This window comes from Mercenaria mercenaria, chromosome 2 (assembly GCF_021730395.1).
Source record: "Mercenaria mercenaria strain notata chromosome 2, MADL_Memer_1, whole genome shotgun sequence".
Classification (NCBI taxonomy): domain Eukaryota; kingdom Metazoa; phylum Mollusca; class Bivalvia; order Venerida; family Veneridae; genus Mercenaria; species Mercenaria mercenaria.
The window spans coordinates 119,311,274-119,334,558 of NC_069362.1; the positions used below are offsets into that span (position 1 = coordinate 119,311,274).

Here is a 23,285-nt window from a genome sequence, read left to right on the forward strand (position 1 = left end):
TTTCAGGCAGGTCGTTTATGTATAGCAGAAAGAGAAGAGGGCCGAGGACAGAGCCCTGTGGGACACCAGATGTGACCGGGACCTCATCCGACTTATCACCATTGACTAAGACGGACTGACGGCGACCGATGAGAAATGATTTGACCCACTGTAGTGTACAGTCCTGGATGCCATGTTGGTGCAGCTTATATAGTAACTTTAGGTGATTAACCTCATTAAACGCCTTTGAGAAGTCGAGGAGTATTAAGTCTGTTTGGTGACCTTGGATTAAATTCCTGGATAGGTCCTCGACAAGTCCTAATAGTTGAGTTTCCCAGGACCTTAATAATTTGATACATTTATCTGGGTTACCCAGAAAATTATGAACTTAGGTCAGTATGGGGATCCCATGACCTTAATTCCTGTTATTAAAAGAGATGTTCGGAATAACCGCTTCTAAATGGTAATAAATCTCCTATGGGGGAATCTCGTCCATTATTTCAGAAGTCCTTGTAGTCTGGTCTGTTTTGCATCAGATGTAAAATCGTTATTGGTGAAACCTCTCTGATTATTATTTAAAGCAGGGTATCCCGGTTATGCCTGTCTCTGCGAGGAATCCATCTGTGACCTCACAGGTCATCTCTTTACTGTGTGATTCACACGGACCCTGGTGACCCACTTTATAGAACGGTGGGGGTGGGGGTGGGGGGGGGAGTGTAGTGGGAACGTAGTTAAGGTTAGTTAGGTCACTGCAAGAGGTCACAGGAGAACCAGCCAATCAGAGAAGAGGATTCCGATCACATGGCCAGGAGGACCAATCACCGACGAGCAGCATCACTGCACGACCAGACTCCATTGTATCAAGTTGTATATTCTGCTTATCCACCGAAATCCAGGGCCATCTGGGTAGTAAGTGACCTGTATTGTAGTTATATATGCCTGTTAGGGTTAGGAACCTTTTCTGCCTCTAATAGGAGTGTCAAATCCTGTATAGCGAAGGCCATTTTCGCCGGTATTTGGGAATACCGAAAACTACTCCATTACCGAAAACTACCGAATACCAGTTTTGATTACCGAAAACTACTTATTTTTCTAAAAGTATTATTATTATGATATTAAATTTAATACATACTATTAATATATAATATTTTATTATAACAGGCGAAATTTTGAATTAATTCGTCCATGTTTAAGTGTTTTATCCGACATTATTGATTACGCTTTGAAAATGAAACATTGAGTTACTTCCCTTTCATATATATACTGTACAAAATCAGTTACACTGATTTGTTTTAGAGTTTCCGTAATATGAATATAAAATTATTAAGTTGATTTTTGAGAAAAATTAATTGTTGTCTTAATAGAAAGTTTGCACTTTTAGTCGAAAGAAAATATCAACGAGTCATTAAAACGGTGAGTTTATTTGTAGAGTGTTTGAAGAAAGAAGTTCAAAGGTAAGTATAAATGTTTTTCATACCTGGTTGAAAATTATTTTTTTGATATATTAACTAATTATTTAATGAGTGTTAATTTTAAATTTAGAGTCTTTTCAGGTTTGCACGTGCATCTTTAATCCATCTGTATGGTGCTAAATATATTCCCGCTCAAGTTCTTTAAGGTGATAACAATGTGTCTTTAATCTGAGCTTTCAAACGACACATTGAAGGTAATTATTAAAAACAATATATCTTGAAATTGATTCTTATTGAATCTGCTTCTCTTTATAATCTACTTAACATCAGAAGAAACTACATAAAAAAAGTTTTGTCACTCATTTTAATTCTTCATAGCTTGTTGTCTTCTTTGTTTTTAACGTATATTTAAGCTAAAAAAATACGAAAAAGTAGCCTCAGTACCATTGTCTTTGGTTTCATTATGGAATATCCATGCTCTGTCTGTGCTCTTGAGTGCCATGAAGGCATACATTGTTCCAATTGTCAGAATTGGGTACATAGTGATTGTGCAAATTTAAGTTCTAAGGACTTGAAAACTTGGTCTGCTGCTCACTTAAACTTTCTGTGCAAATGTTGTGTTTTCTCTGGATTTAACTACGATGCAAGTGCAGCTTTGTCAAGGTAAATATAACTTCTTTATATTCAGCCGTTATGATTTTAGAATCAGCTGTTGATAAACGGATTTTTGGATAATAATGAAGTATTTTCAAAATTAGTATGCATTAAAACAGATATGTATTTCACTGACCAATTATAAAAACTTTCAACAATCTTCAAGAAATCGTTTTGACTGATGTCTTTTTTTAAAATAAAAATGTCTTTTCCAATAACCAGCAGGATAGTTATAAACATTTATCAAGCAATAATTACTTGAATATGCAGGAAATTTGCAACGCTCATAACACGTGCAAAAAGTCTATTTTCCGTCCAGTACGGACATAATATATGCCGTGACCCGTCAAACATGTTATTTGTTATTTAAATCTAATAAATTGAGGTACTTTATCTGAAAATGGAGATCATGTTATTCATGTTAATGTTCATATAAAGTCTTTTTAGTACGATTTCGTTTATATCTTACCGTCACAGACTGTTATATGGTATTGACCTGTTATATGCTTCAAATTTCACGCGTGTCAGCAGAAATTTCTTCAATTTGTAGCAAATATAAAACATTTTAGGCTTTACGTTTCCTAAAAGCATCAAGTATGCGAGGATAAAATTTAAAAGATAAATGCAAATATGAAAATATTTTTACCTTGAATATCTAAGCTTTCAGAAAATATGTTTTTTTTTATGTTTGTATGATGAATGGTCTGTGAGTTTTAATTGTTACAAATTCAGTCACATGAGATATTTCTGGATTCAATGAAGTTGCTATTCTCATGTTTTTTAAGTCTCTGGTAATTCTCAATGACAAAATCTAATTACTTCTACAAGCACGTGCAGAGAAGTCAAGTCACATGATTGGTCATATATATTTTCCGTCACGTGCGGACTGGTAATATATGCACATATGTGCCGTACGAAAAGGTATAATTGTATAATAATATAATACACTGCAATATAGTATTTGGCTATAACTTATAGCCTTAAAAGTTTACAAATTCTTTTCATGTCTGCTTCCCGTCCGTCATTTAGCAAATGTCCCCATACCGCATTGCACGTCCGTAAAGATGATAAAAATAATGAAATATAAGAAGGAAAGAAATTCAAAGGTTAATACGTTGTTTTTTTTTTGACAATATTATTATTTTACGGAACAGTGTCAACGTCATTTTTATTGTTTAAAACAACATTACATTTCAATGTTAAAGTGGAATAGCACTTAGTATTTTTACAACACGCATATGATTTTAGATCATTTTAAAGAAGACGTTATCACCGGCATGAATTCTGTTTTCTTGGTTACTAGTGAAACATTGTGAATGTCGTTTTTCATCATTTTTTTTTCTAAAAAGTTTCACTGGTAAAAATTACAAAGGGCTATTACACCTTAACGTCGTTGCCTATTTTCTTTTTTGCATTTCAGTTATATGTATCATTTTATTTTAAAACATAGTTACCATATTTCGGTCGGTGGCATTATAAAAAGTTCCTTCAATTATAGTTATTTTTATTTTAAAAAAATAAGACGATTTATGTGTATTGTATGAATAGACGGTCCAACAATGTGATCTATTAAATAAATATGCTATTATGTTTCAGATATTGGAGTCATTTCGTTGTAACTATTAAACATTGTGTTTTTGAACAATTATATATTTGATACTCACTCTGAAAGATTTGAAAAAAATTGAATTGACAAGTATGTGCAATGGTTTAGCTTCAGTCGGTCTTTAAGGTGGCCACAGTCAGCATCAAATGCCCCATCCCTGACAAATAAAGTTTATCCCCCTTATAAACTGAAGCCCATTGCACATATCAGATGTTATGAGACAAGATGTAATTTATAAAGGCATTATGTTGTTAAGGATGACAAACTTGTCACTTCGAGTGACGGACGAAGTACTGTAGTTGGCCCAAGGACAGAAGGCAAAAAACCTGGACAACGTAAACGGAAAATTAATGTACGTACGGTGACGGTAACAAAAAAGGCCAAAGGAGATTGAACATGTATGATTTCCATTGTGTCACACACTATGAATATTGTGTAACACCAGATTTTACTCTGCAAACATAAACTGAAAGAAAGAAAAAAAAAGTAACAGATATATATATCTATATATGTAAATATTTCGTAAATATGTTTAACACGATGAACATTGTGTCAGATCAGTTTAAAAAAACAAAACAAAAAAAAAACATCTTTATATGATAAAACGTGAACATACAGAATGATGTAAAATGTTGTTCTTTTTTATTTCACCAGCCTTCATCAGCCAACACTGTGATTCCGTCTTATTCCCGCCATCTGTCAAATCGTTGGGCAATATTATACGAAAAATACATGAACATATACAATAGATGTAAAATGTTGTCCTCTTTCATTTAAAGCTATACTGAGTATTCTATTGGATTCAGTAGTGGTATTGTAAGCCAAAGTAAACCAAGGGAGAACAAAAAGCAAAAACTTGAATGCTGAATTGAAACTGAACTGCAAACAAATTCATGGGTGTTACACCAAATCAATAAATATGTTATAAAACCGTTTTCTTCTTTTTTTACATTTACAAATTTTCAGGAGTAAAATTATTCCTAGTAGATTTCAGATTTTACCATTTTACTCATTCACAAAAATTATGATGAGTAAATACTCATAGGCCAACAAAATTATCTGGAGCCCTGTAAATGTGAGAACAGCTCAAGAAACATGACACAGTATTAATACTTGTGTACCTGACTAATTATTTATTTTTCTACGATACATGATACAATTATTTATTTTATCTACCTATAATAATCCATTAACATCCGCTGTTCTCTAAAACACTAGTCTTTAAAAAATCATATGCAATCATAATTTGATAATGTTTAATAATACAATTATTTATAACATTATTTTCAAATAAAACAAACTTTTGACGACAATGACATTTAATACTATTCGATTATTTAATCAAAGGGAAGTAACTCAGTATACAATTATCACTCATTTTAATAAAATCCAAATTAAACCACTTTAAAATTGTCATATTTCTTCAAAATTTCGTCTGTTAATATATATTATTATATGTTATCAGAATATATTAACTTAAATTCCAAAACAGTAATACTTTTAGAAATATAAGTAGTTTTCGGTAATCAAAACTGGTTTTCGGTAGTTTTCGGTAATGGAGTAGTTTCCGGTATTCCCAAGTACCCATTCTCGCTATAGTTTTAAGAAAGTTTATAACATTAGAAAAAAATCACTGTTTACAAAAAACATGGACGTTTGGCTACAAAAAACATTCACGTTCAGCATCTGCCCACCCGATTACTGTCTTATCAGTTCTAAAAATAGAAAATACAATGGATCTGTATACAAACAAGATCTCTCCTATCGGATAAACAGTGTTAGCATAATTTTACTTAGTCCAGGGTAAGTCAGTTTTGAAAATTCCTTAACCATCCATTTAATTCTTACATTAATTTCTTCCTGTTTGTTCACTGACATTGTTTCAATACAGTATCATCAGACTTTCTGTATTATTGTGAATTAAGTCTATGTTCTCAGCTGATATTCCGGCAAAATTGTCCTGTCGACTATCCGTATCTTGGACTGCGTTGTATCAATCCAAATCCTAGAACAAATCCGAATGAAAAATCCGGAAATTATAACTCGCACGCATGCGCATATCTGTAATATATGGGATGTTCATGTTTTGACAGCAAAAATAGAAGAAAGTTTTGTTATTATTCCATAAGATTTCGGAAAGATTCGTTTAATTTCATTCATTTTTCTATGCTTTATAACAAAATATACACCACGAGCTAAATATTGATCGGAGAAAATGACTTAAAACAACAGAATATACACCTGAATTCTGATCATGAACTTTTATCCATAACACAGTTCATCCAGTGAACAGTTTTCATACTGGAGGCTAATGTCTTTGCACACCGAGCCCAGATCCCCTGGTCCTGGGTCGCCTAAGCCATATGATTGCTTGTTGAAGTTCCTTCTTGTTGGTGATAGTGATGTTGGCAAGGAAGAATTGCTGGGTGGTATGGACAATGGCTCCTCTGAATCGCCTTACAGTGCTTCAAGTTGTGGTATGAATTTTTTCAGAGCTCCAGATAAGCTGCGTATTCGCGCAATTAAAGTTGCAGAAATCCCAATTGAATTCATACAGTGTGCATACTGAAACACAAGTAAAATTCCTAATACCCAATTCATTAAAAATAGGTTGTGTATCACATTTTCTGTATTAATAATAATTTAGTACTGTTATACTTTTATAGACAACAGACTGGTTATACGTTATGGCAGAATAGGTAGATATTAGAAAAAACACAGGACCATTCAGTCTGATCTGTATTATTTGGACGTTTTGTAAACAAATAATACGCCAATAAAATGACCACTTCTAGTACTAAAAGAGGCTGCAGAAAAACATTGTTGCAGCACAAACAAAGACAGTTTATCTGTTTGTGATAATATAGTGCCGCCGGTACTGGCCGAAATCTTATGGGAGAGCACATATTGCGATGAATACATCATTCGGGATATTGAGGATAAATTGATTTAAAGTGAAAAAAAGTACGATGGAACGAAAGTATCCCAGAAAACATGAAACGATTGGAGGAAAAATATCCTTGGTTAAAGTTACACATGATTAGAACTATATAAATGAAAAAAATACACATGTTTACTACTGTTTGCAGATCAGATTGCCCCTTCAACTTTTTTCAGATCCATAGAGTTGCACGTTTACGTCACAAAAACTGTGAAGCTGAAGCTATTTTTGGAGTAACCATGACAGGTTAACCCCGACTCATCCGCAATAAATTATTTAATTTAGATCTACCTTGTCTTGAAATTTTTTTCTTTATCTTGACGTCACACAAAGCGTGCGCTCTGACACCATTTATGAAGTATCACCGTACTTGCATACATTGTAAAGTGCAATAAGGTGATAATGGATACGTTTTAAAAGTAGAATATAGAATATTTCAACTATGTTCAAATGAAAACAGCGTTTTTTGTTTGTTATGACAATTATTATTGACGTAATTTCCAAACAAGCAAGGTATACAAAGTTTTATAGAAAGGTAGGCCTATCATTGAACTTTCAAGCTACATAACACTTGTAGATCTAATTGTCATATCCATAAAAACTGATTTATTTGATATTCAAAGTTTTTCAGAGCCTTCCGTAGCTTAACTGTCGCAAATCTAACTTCATTATAGATCTAGTTTTTTTTTTTAATTTTATTTTTTGTTGGGGTTTACGTGTATGTGAATTTATCTACTATTTATTTGAAGTCGTTAAAACAATATTTCAGTTATTTACATACAGGCAGTTGATAAGCCTTATCTTCATTCATGGAAAGAACCAGTTTTAGACTCACATAAGTCAAAATAATTCGATGTTTAGTTTGTTTTATATTTGTGACAGTCACTCTAAAAGGACCAAAATAATTGAGGATAACAGCACACCGTCACGGGTTGCTTCGGTAGAGCTACCGTCTATATTCGCGTATAAGACGCAGTTTTGGGGATCATATCTTCGTTTCCTAGAAGGGTATGCGTCTTATAAGCGCATACTACAAGAAAATTAAGTGAAAATTTAAAAAAAGTCCCGAGTTTACAGCTCAGGACATCTCATTTCCGCGTCTGCAGACATGTACTTTCGTTTTTCGGCAGCCATTGCGCATAGCAGTGCTAAAAACTTTACGGACACGTACCGTATTTCGGTCCGCTATAAAGATTTATTATTTACCTATTTTACGATTTGATAGATTAATATCAAAAGTATATTTTATTTATAAATGTATTTTTTTCCGAGTCTGCAACCCGCTACTTACGTTTTTCGTCAGCCATTGCATATCGGTATTAAAATCTAAACGGACAAGCGCCGTGTTTCGGTCCTCAATAACGATCTATTATTTACTTACTTTACGATTTGGTAGTTTAATATCTGAAGTATTTTTTATTTACAAATGTATTTTTTTCTTTTAAAATCAAAAATTCTTTCAGAAAATCTGACGAATTAGCTTTACTTAAATTGGAAATTTTGAAATAATTATCCCCAATTGCATATGATACGGTACCTATAATTGTTGCAAGTGTAAACTGTTAAAACGCACCCATTATAAATCATCTGAAGGTGCAAACTGTTAAATAAACACATGTATAGAAATAGATGTATCATAAACACTGATTGATGTTAATTGGCGGCTTCATAGAATAGTCGGCTGCAATTATTTTAATTCTGCCCTCTAGTCAAATGAAGGTACAGTAGGGATGTCTAGCTACTCGGAACTGGAATATGATTGGATAACATTTCAAAGTGGGCATATCCATATTTGATTGACAAATGTGTCAGATTTACTGCCATAAAAGTACATGTATCCTAATCTCGCCACCTTTTTTGCTATCTTATCAGTAATCAATCGATACGTTATTGTCAGTTTTTTTTTTGTGTTTGAAATATGTGATAAATTAATGCATTATTAGTTACTGTATGTCACATAAAATTAAAATATGTAATATGCTTTGTTTGTTTGTTTGCTTTTTTGAACTTGCGTTAATTACTTTGGGAAAATTGGTGAGGATATTTTATCCTCATTAATTTTCTCATTGTATGCAGCGCATGCTTGAATGAAAAATCCTAAACATGTATTGGAGATCCTTTGAAAGCAATTTAAAAATTGCGTATCCTCGAATAATTGCAAGAAATACATTATTTTCCTAAACATTCTGTGTTACTGTTATGGAAACATGGCCAAACATTCAGCGTTTCTAAGCATTATGAGTAAAATGGGCGAATATCGTCACATTTCTAGACGTAATTTCTCCCGTTTCGGAGATATTTTGTGCATATTATTACCAATGAAAGTGGATTTTAGAATACTTTATTTTATTCTACATATTATGAAACAGATTTTCAAGTTTCTTCAAAAAATAAAATCGGCGAAAATCGTCAATTTTCCGCCGTTTTGAAGTTACTACATTGCATTTTTACACACGAAATTGATTTTAAAATAATTTATTTTATTTAACATAATATAAAACAAGTCTGCAAGTTCTTTTAAAAATAAAATCGGCGAATATTGTCAAAATTTCGGCCTTTCTTTAACCTTTTTCCGCTGTTACTAATTCATTTAAATTCTGCATTTTTACAATAAAATTGTCCATTTTCTGCTATTTACTATTGCAAATCATAGAATGTTGGGGAAAATAATGCATCTCTACAAATTTCTGATGTAGTTTGTATAAAAATATGACTGCGTCTTATACGAGGGTCAGTGCAAAACCTCCCCGATCGATAGTACAATATCAGGATGCGTCTTATAAGCGAGGGCGCCTTATACGCGAGTATATACGGTATATATGCTGCTATTTGTGCCGACATTTGTATATACGTGGCAACATATTTGTTTGCATGGGCAGAGGGTTCTACCTTCTGGACTCTACTGGCAAAAGGACTGCAAAGACAATAGATATATCGTAGATATATATATTTAATTGTCAGAACAACAATGTATAAATGTTTACTACTTATTGTAGCGATGGCGAGTGCAATGATTAAAGTATTACATCACATATAAATGAAAAGAGCATATCATATAAAACAGTACAATACACATTCATAATGAAATGAGAACGTTTCCTTTTACAACAGTTATATGATTTAAATTACAAAGTAGACAATTAAAGCATATTATACGTTTAGAGTACAATCAAAGACTTAAATATAAAACTAACCTGTAAAGACAATAGATATATCGTAGATATATATATTTAATTGTCAGAACAACAATGTATAAATGTTTACTACTTGTCGTAGCGATGGCGAGTGCAATGATCCATCGCTTTATTTTATAACAACATTGTTGTAATGTTACGGGTGACGGGTTAGTATTATGTTAGTGAACGTATAACAGGATAATGTATAGGACAATATAAGCGATCAAAATATAGGAGATAGGGCCAGGGGTTTGATTGTACTTCGTAATATGCTGGACTTGTAGGAATAATTGAGTTATTTCCCCTTAATTGTAAGGTTTAGGAAAAGGGAATAATACAAACGAAAACAAGCTGAATGAATATCATGTTTTATAACTGTTTTATTTAATACAATGGATAGTAAATATTTGACCCTATGACATAAAGTTATTAGTTTTATCGCTTGCACTTTGTGTAACCTTAAATTAATGAGGAATTGAATTCCCATTTTGATTAGTCTGAATAATGACCTCGGGAAGACCGATTTTACATTTTGATATTTTACGTTGTCTACCTAAAGGGGATATCGACCAGTCAAAGAATAAACGATATTCAACTCTTGAGTACAATTATTTGGACTACCTTTTGATACATGTAAGTTTTATTTGAATTTATCTCATATTTACAACAAAATCAGCATTTAAACCCAAATCTAGCGATGACAATTTCTTTCGAGTGGAGAAAATAACTCGTAACTGTTTCCTAGGATCGCGTCAAATTAGTTAGACTAAGACTCACACATTCCATAAGAAATTGCCGACTTTTTTCAACTAAAGACGCATGGTCGGTTCCGGGATTCGAACTTATGCCCTTCAGTCAATGATGAGCGAATCCAACAACTCGAGTCAGGCACGTTTTATAATTATAGTGAAAACTAAACACGAGATACATTATTTAAAAGAAAATTCTGCAGCAAAAGGTACTAAAATTTAGACAGAAAAAGGCCTGTAATGTATAAGAGGGTGTCTTTTTTCACATCCACGCTATCTAAATGTAGTGTGCATTGTGGCAAGATTCATTTAAATTCTAAATGAAGATTAGATCTAGTACATCTGTTACAATCTGGTTAAACACCTGTTCCAACAGTATTTAAATCATCATTTCTCGGTCATGCACCCAATGTAAACAAGTTCATTCAGTATTTTTTACTCATATCGGAAAGGCGGAGTTACCTGTATAGTTGAGATCCAAAACTAGCTTCAGCATCTCTGCTTTTGTGACATAAAGGTACAAGTCTATCGATTTAAAAAAAGGCGAAAGGGCAATTTGATCTGCAAACAGTAGTACCTTGCTTACAGGCATGTAGAAAATTAGTCCAACCTGGTTAATGATATATACTGTAACAGTAATGTTTCATCCAGTACAATTTAGCCACAAGAAAAAAAAATACTCAATAGTCAATTGTTTGTGCGAGTTTGGTGAGATACCTAATTGGTTTTAGCAAATACCCAATTACTTTTGAAAAACCTTGGTAATAATATTGTTTTTACCCAATTCAGATTTCCAATACTCAGTTCAGACAAAAAGTGATGGGTAAATACCCAGTTGCATCAGAAGTTTATCAGGAGCTCTGATTTTTTGTTTTTATTGAAAACTATTCTACTTCTTCAGCTGGTAGTCTTATTATTCTTGTAAGTTAAATATTTTTCCTTGTCAACTGCACCAATCAATTTGTGTACGTTTATACCTAGTTACGGGAATTATTAAAGTTTATATAGGTGTATCAAATCTATCTGGCTAGCTTAATTGGTAGGTGACATTTTAAAGTCATTTTTCATGAGCAAATTTAAAAATAAGATATTTTAAGATGAGTTTCATCTGTTACCATCAAAGAAATGGAAATCATGTTTTCACAGGCTGAATTTATTTTAAGGGAAAACTCTGATATCAGATAAAAAAAAAACAAACAAAAAAAACACAACATTCAACAATTTTACAGTTGTACTTGTAGGTTTTTTGTATGTATAAATTATCACTTAAATGCGATCAGTATTAAGAAAAGACAATGCTGTAATCAACACTTAAGAATTATGATTTCTAAGACAATGATTGTGCTGGCACATTGAAAGCATGATATTTTTGTAGCTTTACTGGAAATTATATACATGTGTCAAAGCAAAGTATTGGTTGCAATTACAGGTATTGAATATAAGACAACAACCATTCTGCTTGATGGACGAAGAGTGAAACTGATGCTTTGGTAAGTCATTTAATGCTGCTAAAAATCATATAATATTATGGAAATTATGAACGATGTGTGCCTGCGAGAATGTAGCAGGGTTATGTCCAGCTTCAACCATTATACAAAATATGGATCAATAGAGCTTACATTTGGTTGTTTGATGATGAAAATTAATTTTTATTATACCTGTTGATTTAATTTTTTTGTCCCCCCCATGAGTGGTGGGGGCATATAGATTTGCTGTTGTCCGTCCGTCCGTCCTTCTGAGAATGTTGTGTTGCGCCTAGCTCCAAAAGTATTTGACGTAGAGTCACAAAACTTCACAGGAATGTTGGTCAGCATGTGTAGTTGTGCACCTGGGGTTTCACGTCCAGATTCATTCAGTCATGTAGGAGTTATGGCCCCTGAATTTGTAAAAATTGGTCATTTTAGTGTTGTGTCATGCCTAGCTCCGAAAGTATTTGACGTAGAGTCACAAAACTTTACAGGAATGTTGGTCAGCATGTGTAGTTGTGCACCTGGGGTTTCGCGTCCAGATTCATTCAGTCATGTAGGAGTTATGGCCCCTTACTTAGTAAAAAATTAGTCATTTTAATGTTGTGTCGCGCGTAGCTCCAAAAGTGTTTGACTTAGAGTCACCAAAGTTTACAGGAATGTTGATCAGCATGTGCAGTTGTGCACCTGGTGTTTCACGTCTGGATTCATTCAGTCTTGTAGGAGTTATGGTCCCTGACTTATTTTGTTTTTAGCTCACCTGTCATGAAGTGACAAGGTGAGCTATTGTGACCGCTTGATGTCCGTCGTGCGTAGTGTGTCGTCTGTCGCGCGTCAACAATTTCTAAAAAAATCTTCTTCTTGAAAACCACTTGGCAGAACTACACCAAACCACAGGAATGATCCTTGGGTGGCCCCCTTTCAAAATTGTTCAAAGAATTGAATTCCATGCAGAACACTGGTTGCCATGGCACCGAAAGGAAAAACTTCAAAAATTTTCTTGTCCAAAACCACACGGCCAAGCGCTTTGATATGTGGTGTGTAGCATCATCTAGTAGTCCTCTACCAAAATTGTTCAAATTATCCCCCTAGGGTCAAATATGGCCCCGTCCTGGGGGTCACATGGTTTATATAGACTTAAATAGGGAAAACTTTGAAAATCTTCTTGTACAAAACCACATGGCCTAGGGCTTCGATATTTGGTATGTAGCATCATCTAGTGGTTCTCTACCAAGATTATTCAAATTATCCCCCTAGGATCAAATATGGCCCCGCCCCGGGGGTCCCAAGTTTTACATAGACTTATATGTAGGAAAAAAAGTTTAAAAATCTTCTTGTCTGAAACCACAACACTTAGACCTTTGATATTTGGTTTATAGCATTGTCTTATGGTCCTCAACCAAAATTGTTCAAATTGTACCCCTTGGGTGAAAAGAGGCCCTGCCCTGTGGGTCCCAAGTTTTATATAGACTTATATAGATAAAAGCTTTAAAAATCTTCTTGTCTGAAACCATACGACCTAGGCTTTTGATATTTGGTATGATGCATTGTCTAGTAGTCCTCTACCAAAATTATTCAAATTATGCCCCAGGGGTTAAAAGAGGCCCCGCCCTGGGGTCACTTAGTTATTATGTGAGTTATATAGGAAAAATACTTACAAAATCATCTGATCCTATTTCCAAGACTGTTTAATTATGATTACCTGATGACCCCAAGTACTATGATGTCACTTGACTGTCACCTTGACCTGCTGACCTACTTTCTTGTTTTTTAAAATACAGCCTTGAAATTTTGATGACATACACAGTTTTGCACACAAATCGTAAAACTGAATTTCATTGACCATGAATGTGACCTACTGACTTTCTTAATATTTTATCATCAGTTTGACATTTGAAACATTAGCTCATATTACTCAGGTGAGCGATCCAGGGTCATCATGACCCTCTTGTTTAAGTTTTTTCATTACACAAGACCAGACTTCTTGTCCAGACTTACTCAAAAGAAAAAAAGGTTTGTGAAACATGTATGTTAAAATGTACTAGACCTAGAATCATAAAACATTAGAGGATTGTTTTATAGCCTGTGAAGTGTTCTCTTTAAAATTTTATTCAGCTAGGCCAGAGTTATGGCTAACTAAGTACAAAATACACATAAGGTTCTTAAAAGTTTGTGTTGCAAACATCTTAAAAATTGTTTAACCTGAGTCATTAAACCATGTTACAGTGGCAGGAGTGGGGGGCACCTGTATCCTATGGACACACATCTAGTTAATAAATATTTTGTTGATGTCATGGGTAAATTTTCTTTCACAGGATTTCACAAACAAATATCGTGCATAATCAGCTGGTTTTTGAAAGTTTACATTAAATATATCTTATTTTTGACAAAAATAAAGGAAATATTAGGATGACGGGCCAGGGATAACTTTTTGATTCACATAGTATCCATAATACATGTATTGCTCTCATGTTTACAAATTTGTGGGTTCTGTGTTTAGCTTGTTAAATTGATCTTCAGCATCTTAACTGTCACATTTTGTATCAAAACATTTGATAAAAAAGACAAATAAATAACATTACATCCACTCTGTTCATGAAGAACCCAAAACCATTACACGTGTGTGTGGTTGCGAAGGAGAAGGCATGCTTTGTTTAATTGCTATACCTTAAGACCTTTAGTTGTATTTTCATAATTTTTATAGTTTTCATTTTTAGCTCATCTGATTTTTTGAAAAAAAATGATGAGTTATTGTCATCACTTGAGCGGTTGTCGGCGTCGGCGTCGGCATCTGCGTCGGCGTTGCCTGGTTAAGTTTTATGTTTAGGTCAGCTTTTCTCCTAAACTATCAAAGCTATTGCTTTGAAACTTGGAATACTTGTTCACCATCATAAGCTGACCCTGTATAGCAAGAAACATAACTCCATCTTGCTTTTTGCAAGATTTATGGCCCCTTTTGTACTTAGAAAATCAGTTTTCTTGGTTAAGTTTCATGTTTAGGTCAGCTTTTATCCTAAACTATCAAAGCTATTGCTTTAAAACTTGCAACACTTGTTCACCATCATAAGCTGACCCTGTACAGCAAGAAACATAACTCCATCCTGCTTTTTGCAAGACTTATGGCCCCTTTTGGACTTAGAAAATATCAGATTTCTTGGTTAAGTTTTATGTTTAGGTCAACTTTTTCTCTTAAACTATCAAAGCTATTGCTTTGAAACTTGCAACACTTGTTCACCATCATAAGCTGACCCTGTATAGCAAGCAACATAACTCCATCCTGTTTTTGCAATAATTATTGCCCCTTTTGGACTTAGAAAATAATTCATTTTCTTGTTGTAGTATTATGTTTAAGTTGACTTTTCTCATAAACTATCAAAGCTATTGCTTTAAAACTTGCAACAGTTTTTCACCATCATAAGTGAACACTGTACATAACAAGAAACATAACTCTATCATGCTTTTGCAAGAATGATGGCCATTTTACTTAGAAAATCGTGGTAGACAATATTTCTATTACACAAAAAATCGATGAGCGTCAGCACCGCAAGCGGTGCTCTTGTTGTGAAAACAATTATGACACATGCGTAGAAAACTGCACTTTTTTATAAGATAAATATCTTGATAGTAAGGCTGAAAGTGTAAATAATTAGTTTCTGAATATATTGAAATATCAGAATTTTTTTTGGAAATTCTTAAAACAGAACTCGAGACAAATATTTTGTCATTTATTTTGAATGGTTCATTGTGTCCTGCTGTATTTCTTCTAGAATAAGACATTTTCAAAATTTCCTGAAAAGACAGACCTGTGTCAGTAGAATGGACAGAAGAAATCATCATTTGTTTAAGCATTGTAAATGAATGCTAATAAATACTTAAATTGATTTAAACTTCTTGTATTGTAGGGACACATCTGGTCAGGGAAGATTTTGTACGATATTTCGCTCGTATTCAAGGGGTGCACAGGTAATTATTTTGCTTCAATTTCCTACAACTTCAGTGTTAACTTTAAGAGCTATAGCTTTGAAATTTTGTATAGTTGTGAATCAGTATTAGTTGAGTAAGAAGGCCAAGTACCATGACTCTCACCTCCTGTCCTGTATTCGCAACATTTAGCTTGCTGGCGGCAATTGATTCTGTCAGTGAATTTTCAGTGAACACCCCTTTGAATTGGCACTGCCCAAATTGAATTATGGAACAGTCCATTTAAGAAATTTAGCAAGGTAGAGGTTAAAAACATATAATTTCTTGGTTTGTGGGGTCAAATTTAGCAATGTTTTCTACCAGCTATAATTAGCTAGTGCATATTTGTTGACAAGCTAAAAGGAGAAGCTACTAGCTAAACAAAAATATTCTGTTGATGTTTTACTGGTCAAACCTTATGAAATGATTATTAATATATATACCTAGTAAATAACCAGTCACAAACTAGAAAATAACAGATTTAACAAGGCTTCTCACATTACAATGTATAATTCTTATTATTAACCATTTCATTTGAATGATTGCAAGTTAACATTATTGAGAATAATGCTAAGAACATTTCTTTCTGATTACATTTTTAGCTCACCTGAGCCAAAGGCTCATGGTGAGCTTTTGTGACCGTTCAATGTCTGTTGTCAGTCGTCAGTGGTGTGGTGTCCATCGTGTGTCCGTCAACATTTTCTAAAAAAAAATCTTCTTTTTGAAAACCTATAGGCAGAATTACACCAAACTTCACAGGAATGATCCTTGGATGACCCACTTTCAAAATTGTTTAAAGAATTGAATTCCATGAAGAACTCTGGTTGCCATGGCAACCGAAAGGAAAATCTTCAAAAATCTTCTTGTCCAAAACCACAGGGCCTAGGGCTTTGATATTTGGTATGTAGCATCATCTAGTGGTCTTCTACAAAGTCTACTCAAATTTTCCCCCTAGGGTCAAATATGGCCCCGCCCTGGGGGTCACATAGTTTATATAGACTTATATAGGGAAAACTTTGAAAATCTTCTTGTATAAAACCACATGACCTTTGGCTTCGATATTTGGTTTGTAGCATCATCTAGTGGTCCTCTACCAAGATTATTCAAATTATCCCCCTAAGGTCAAATATGGCCCCGTCCCGGGGGTCACAAGTTTTACATAGACTTATATGTTGGAAAAAAAGTTTAAAAATCTTCTTGTCTGAAACCACAAGACTTAGGCCTTTGATATTTGTTTGAAGCATTGTCTTATGGTCCTCAACCAAAATTGTTCAGATTGTACCCCTGGGGTGAAAAGAGGCCCTGCCCTAGGGGTCCCATGTTTTATATAGTCGTATATAGGAAAAAACATTAAAAATCTTCTTGTCTGAAACCACACAACCTAGGCTTTTGATATTTAGTATGATGCATTGCCTAGTAGTCCTCTACCAAAATTGTTCAAATTATCCCCCTGGGGTTAAAAGAGGTCCCGCACCAGGGTCACTTAATTATTTTATGAGTTATATAGGAAAAAATACTTAAAAAAATTATCTGATCCTATTTCCAAGACTGTTTAATAATAATCACCTGATGACCCTATGTAATATGATGTCACTTGACTGTGACATTGACCTTCTGACCTGCTTTCTTGTTTTTTAAAATACAGCCTTGTAATTTGGATGACATGTAGGGTTTTGCACACCGATTGTAAAACTGAATTTCATTGACCATGTGTGACCTACTGACTTTCTTAATATTTGAGCATCAGTTTGACATTTGAAACATTAGCTCATACTACTCAGATGAACGATCCAGGGTCATTATGACCCTCTTGTTAAAAAACTACTATCGCAGTCAAAATTATAAACAAGAACATTTCAGGGATATTTATAACATTTTTGTTTAGGTCCATTTTACTTGAATACTTTAAAAGTTATAGCTTTGAAACATTGTACACTTGTGTATTATCATTAGTTGATTAAGAATTTGAAGAACCATATTTTTTCTGCATTTTATCAGAATTATGACACTTCTAAACTTTAATAGAAAACTTGTATTTCTTGGTAAACTTTCCTTTAATACAATAAAAGCTAAATCTTTGAAACATTATACATTTCTTAACTATTGACAGATGAGTACCGTTAAGACGACCAAAAACCATAACTCTTTCATGCATATTGCCTAATGTCAAGCACTTACAAACAAGGTTTTGCACTGCATGCAGTGCTTACATTAACTGGAAGCAAGGCCTGGTTGGTTTTATCGCCCTTATGCCATTGATGCAATTATTTGGATAGTTTGTTATTGCTTGTAAATATCTGTACTTTGTTGAGTTTACCACTGACATTTAGCATTATGTATTTCAGGGTATATTACTAGTCTATGATATCACAAACAAGTGGTCATTCGATGGAATTGATAGATGGATTAAAGAAATTGATGAGGTAATTTGTTGTAGATTTAAAATAGATAATCTGGGGTGTTAAATACTTGTAAAAATGGATAATCAAGGAATATTTGAGTGATGAAACTTAAGCAAATTCAGGGTTTGCACAGACTATGAAAACTCGAAGAAAACTAAAAAAAAAAAAAGATTTCAGCAAGTTGTTTGTGGAGTGAATAGAAAAAAATGACATTGAAAGAAAATAATGATATATGGGCAGTTGTTGATCCAGTATGCACCGGAAGTGGTCATAATAGTATTTTATCACAGTTTACAGGTAGCACAATTTCCACTAAAACACCCTGTTGGAAATAGTTTGTAGCAGATGTTAGGAATAAGTTTTGAAAATGTGATTGGAGAAAGATAGTCCTTGAAAAAGTAAAAGAAATATATTTGAATAATCATTGAAAAATATTTGAATATTGTCCCAGATGTTCTGTATGAATTCAGTAATTTGTTAACTACTTAAATGGTACAGGGCTTTTATGAAGTAATTAGAGATAACATTTACTTTTAAGACTCTATTTGAGGCCACTGTGGCCGAGTGGTTAAGGTTGCTAACTTCAAATTGTGTGCATCTCACCAATGTTGGTTTGAAAGTAGAATTCTTCATGTGAGGAAGCCATCCGGCTGGCTTCGGGGAAGTTTGTTAGTTCCACCCAGGTGCCCGCTTATTCCTGAAACAATGCTCAGAAAGGTATATGGGGTTTTCCTGCACCAACACAAGGTGGAAAGGTCACTGTATGATCTAAATTGTGTCAATGTGACTTTAAACCCATCAAAAATAAAAAAGATTGGACTGATTTATTTTGATACAATTCTTGCTAAGTTGTACTTTGTTACTGTTTAATTGTTTTTATAAGAAACTTACCTGCTTACTTAAGTTCTTGCCGAGTTATTGTATCTCTGACATTTCATAAAATTACATACCGGTAAAATTTCTCATATATTTTATACAATATACCTTTTATCTTTTCTTTGATCAGCATGCACCAGGAGTGCCAAAAATCCTTGTAGGAAATCGTCTTCACCTTGCCTACAAACGTCAGGTCAGTGAGGGAGAGGCGGAGGCATATGCTGTTAAGAATGAAATGGCATTTTTTGAAGTTAGCCCACTATGTGATTTCAATGTGACAGAATCATTTGCTGAATTATCTCGAGTTGCCATAAAGAGAAATGGAATGACTAGGTCATGGGGCGGCCATAAAGGTATGTCCACTTTTTCTCATTCAATATAGATGAAACTTTTTTCCCCCCAGAATTTCGATATAAATAGCGTAATTAGTATTTCCAGTTACTGTTTTCACATGTTTTTTTATCTCACTGAATTCACTTTCAACCTTAAAATAGACAGTAACAACCCTGTTGAAATAGAATGTTCATCGTTTAAACCAAGAACCAGGACTCAAACTAAACCAGTATCAGCTAGGTAAGTGCCTAGCAACTGATTCTACCACTCTACCAAATTGCTACAACCCACCAAAAAATTGCACTATTAATGCTGATAAACTTGGCAATAGCACCACCTTGATGACAAGTGAAATATATATCACAACACTGATTATATGTGTGGGAAGATGAAAAGAGTACTTTAATTGTAAAATAAAAATCTGGATTTTATACACTTGTTAGTGTATTGTTTAATTAACAAAAATACTTCTTCAATGCATCATAATTTAACTGTTAATCTAAGTAGATTTTGTAGCCTCATAAATATGAAATAACTCTTCGGAATTATATTTTTCAGCCCTAAGCCTCCAAGAACTAGCATGTCGGACAATTGTATCGAGTACCACAATATATGGTATAGAACAGCTGCCATTGCCACAAACACTTAAAAATCATCTCAAATCATATGCTCTCACTAACAAGACTCGTGCAAGGATGCTCAGTTTCATCCATAGAGACACGAAAGATAAACACAAAAAGACAAAGTTTCTCAACCCAACAGATTCTCCCCCAGCCCACTGCAGAAAGAGTTGTGTGATTAGCTAGTATAGTGTACGCATTATCTCAGACAGTTTTGGGTAAATGCAGGAGCATTCCAATTGATAAAAAAATCTCATGCTTTTGGAATATCTTGGATCTTTTGGTGCAGTGTAAGTGCAGAAAAAAAGTTGTGCTTGAGTATGAATGTGCTATTGTTAGGTATCTTCATCCTGATAGCAAACACTACAGTGCTGAATAGATCAATGGATAAAGATCACAAAAATGAGTCACTTGGTTAAAGATTGCTTACTGGCGTAGAAAACTGCATTTTCATAATAATATTTAAGGCCTTTAGCATGAGCATTTTGCTGCATTCTTAATAGATTAGTCATGTTACTGTTAGGAGTGTACAATACTTTATCAGACTATATAAAGTCGCCTCATTTTGTGTTTTAAAAGTTTTTGTGAAAAGAAAAATATAGGTTTGATTTTTTGCAAACGGTGCAAGTCGTTAAGGAATAAACTAGTCTAAAAACATAACATCTGATTGGTTGTTTTTAAGCAGCCTTTTCAATGATTGTATATAAGCAGCTTCCTCATTGGTTGTTTATAAGCAGTCTTTTGAATGGTTGTATATAAGCAGCTTTCTGATTGGTTGTTTATAAGCAGCCTTATAAGTTATACTATTGACCAATAGAATGTTAGTATATGTTAGTATTCATAGGCTGGTCACTGAACTCAGTTTTGTAAACATAGAAGCAGATATTTTTGTTTTTGTGTTTAGTTGTACAACATGAATACCTTCCAATAGTTAGTTTTAAAAACCACTGCCCCAAAAATACTTGGGTAGATGAAGGTCTTCCAATATTTTTTTTAAAGAAAGTTAGTTTGCTAAATATTGTTTAAGCTTATGCTATATTTTATATAATTCAAATTATGACACATAACTTGAAATTTGTATGCAAGAGTTTGGAATATTCTGTGTTATGCAAAATTTTTGTGTTTGAGGACATGCTTGCTAGTTATTTTGCTTGTTTAGTGCACCATTGTGAGCAGAGTATTATTTGTTTCCTGGGAGTTATTTATTCAAGGTTGTTTGTATATATTTTTTTTCAGCATATCATTTTAAGCTCACCTGAGCCAAATGCTCATGGTGAGCTTTTGTGACCATTCATTGTCCGTCACGTGACGTGTATTGTCACTGTTGTGTGTCCGTCAACATTTTCTAAAAAATCTTCTTGAAAACCACTGGGCAGAATGACACCAAACTTCACAGGAATGATCCTTGAGTGGCCCCCTTTCAAAATTGTTCAAAGAATTGAATTCCATGCAGAACTCTGGTTGCCAGGCAACCGAAAGGAAAAACTTTAAAAATCTTGTTCAAAACTACAAGGGGTAGAGCCTTGATATTTGCATGTGACATCATCTAATGGTCCTCTATGAGGATTATTCAAAGTGTGCCCCTGGGGTGAAAAGAGGTCCCTCCCCCGGGGTCTCAAGTTTTACATAAACTTACATAGGAAAAACACTTTGAAAATCTTCTTGTCTGAAACTGCAAGACCTAGGTTTTTGATATTTGGTATGTTGCCTTGCCTAGTGATCCTCTACCAATTTATTCAAATTATGCCCCTGGTGTGAAAAGAGGCCCTGCTCTGGGGGTCCCAAGTTTAACATAGACTTATATAAGAATAAAAAAATAAAAATCTTCTTGTCTGAAAGTTCAAGGCCTAGGCCTTTGATATTTGGTATGTAGCATTGCCTAGTGGATCTCTAATAAGATTGTTCAAATTATGCCCCTGTGGTGAAAAGAAGCCCCACTCTGGGGTTACTGCTTATATGAGTTATATAGGGAAAAGTACTCAAAAATTATTAGATCATATTTCCTAGACTGTTTAATTGTAATTTCCTGATGACCCAAGTGATTAGGGGTCACTTGACTGTGACCTTGACCTACTTCCTTGTTTTTTAAGATACAGCCTTGAAATTTAGGTGGTGTGTACCAGTTTTGCACACCGATCTTAATACTGACTTTCTGTGACCATGAATGTGTTTCTTAAAGGCCTAGATTTTGGCAGTGGGCCAAGGGATTTCTGTCTTCACCAGCACAGTTGGGGGCTAATGACCATCACAGTATGGTTCCAATAAACAAGGGTCAATGTTTATTGGAGAGTCAGTCTACCTTACAAGTGTATCAATTAGTGAGAAGGGGAAACAATGTAATTTATTTTAAATTGATATATAATTGATAACTTTTAAAGTTATACTAGTTTTTTTTTTTTTTTTTTTTTTTTTTGGCATTTCTATGTAAAGAAAAATATTTGTTGATCAAACACAATAATAAGATAATCAGAAACTTATTTTCACAATAATGAAATAATGACAAACTTACTTGAAGAAATATGCAAGTTTTTATTTTTTCAAAGTGTGTCTGGAGAATTGTGATATTTCAGAAAAATGTGACTTTCACTCATCTAAAGCTTGCAGAATACTGTAAATAACATTTGTCTAAAACTGAAAACAGTATGTGCATTTCAAAGTTACAAAGCAAAGCATGAAAAAAGTCACTTTTGGCAACATACTGAAAATGAAAATTCAGTATTGATGGGACACAATAATTATAAGTTCAAATAATGTTGATTACATGAATACAAGAAACCCAGTTTCCAATTAGAAAAATATTGTTTGTCAGCACAAAGAACTCATGAAGTTTTCACTATACTTGTGTTTTATTATCATTATTATTTTCAATATTATTACTGTATCTTTAATCATCCTTTATGTATAATAATAATAATAATAATTATGATTATTTTATTATTATTATTATTATCATTATTATCATTATTATAACATTAAAGTAATAGTTATTATCATCTATATAATATCAAAATAATAATTAATATTATTATCATTCCACATTCACTGAAGAAAAATTAATTTCTTTCAACTCCACTGCACACATCTTCATGGTCTAGTTGGGGTCCCTGCTGT

At 33.6% G+C, this 23,285-nt stretch overlaps 2 protein-coding genes across 2 annotated transcripts in view; one reads left to right on the forward strand and one right to left on the reverse strand.

Annotated features, from left to right (window-relative positions):
• The window catches only part of LOC123565026 (uncharacterized), a 29,419-nt gene extending 23,778 nt beyond the window's left edge, over positions 1 to 5,641 (reverse strand). Inside the window, exon 1 of the mRNA XM_045359008.2 lies at positions 5,500 to 5,641. Within this exon, the coding sequence (XP_045214943.2) occupies positions 5,500 to 5,529 (30 nt within the window). The 5' untranslated portion in view covers positions 5,530 to 5,641. The remainder of the gene's footprint in view (positions 1 to 5,499) is intronic.
• A 96-nt stretch (positions 5,642 to 5,737) lies between these two features.
• Positions 5,738 to 23,071, forward strand: LOC123565027 (ras-related protein Rab-40B-like). Its single transcript, XM_045359009.2, has 6 exons — positions 5,738 to 6,128; positions 11,947 to 12,007; positions 15,886 to 15,946; positions 18,289 to 18,366; positions 19,352 to 19,574; positions 20,113 to 23,071. Exons 1-6 carry the CDS (start codon positions 5,963 to 5,965, stop codon positions 20,358 to 20,360), a joined length of 837 nt encoding a protein of 278 aa, XP_045214944.1. The 5' UTR covers positions 5,738 to 5,962; the 3' UTR covers positions 20,361 to 23,071.
• The last annotated feature ends 214 nt before the right edge of the window (positions 23,072 to 23,285 follow it).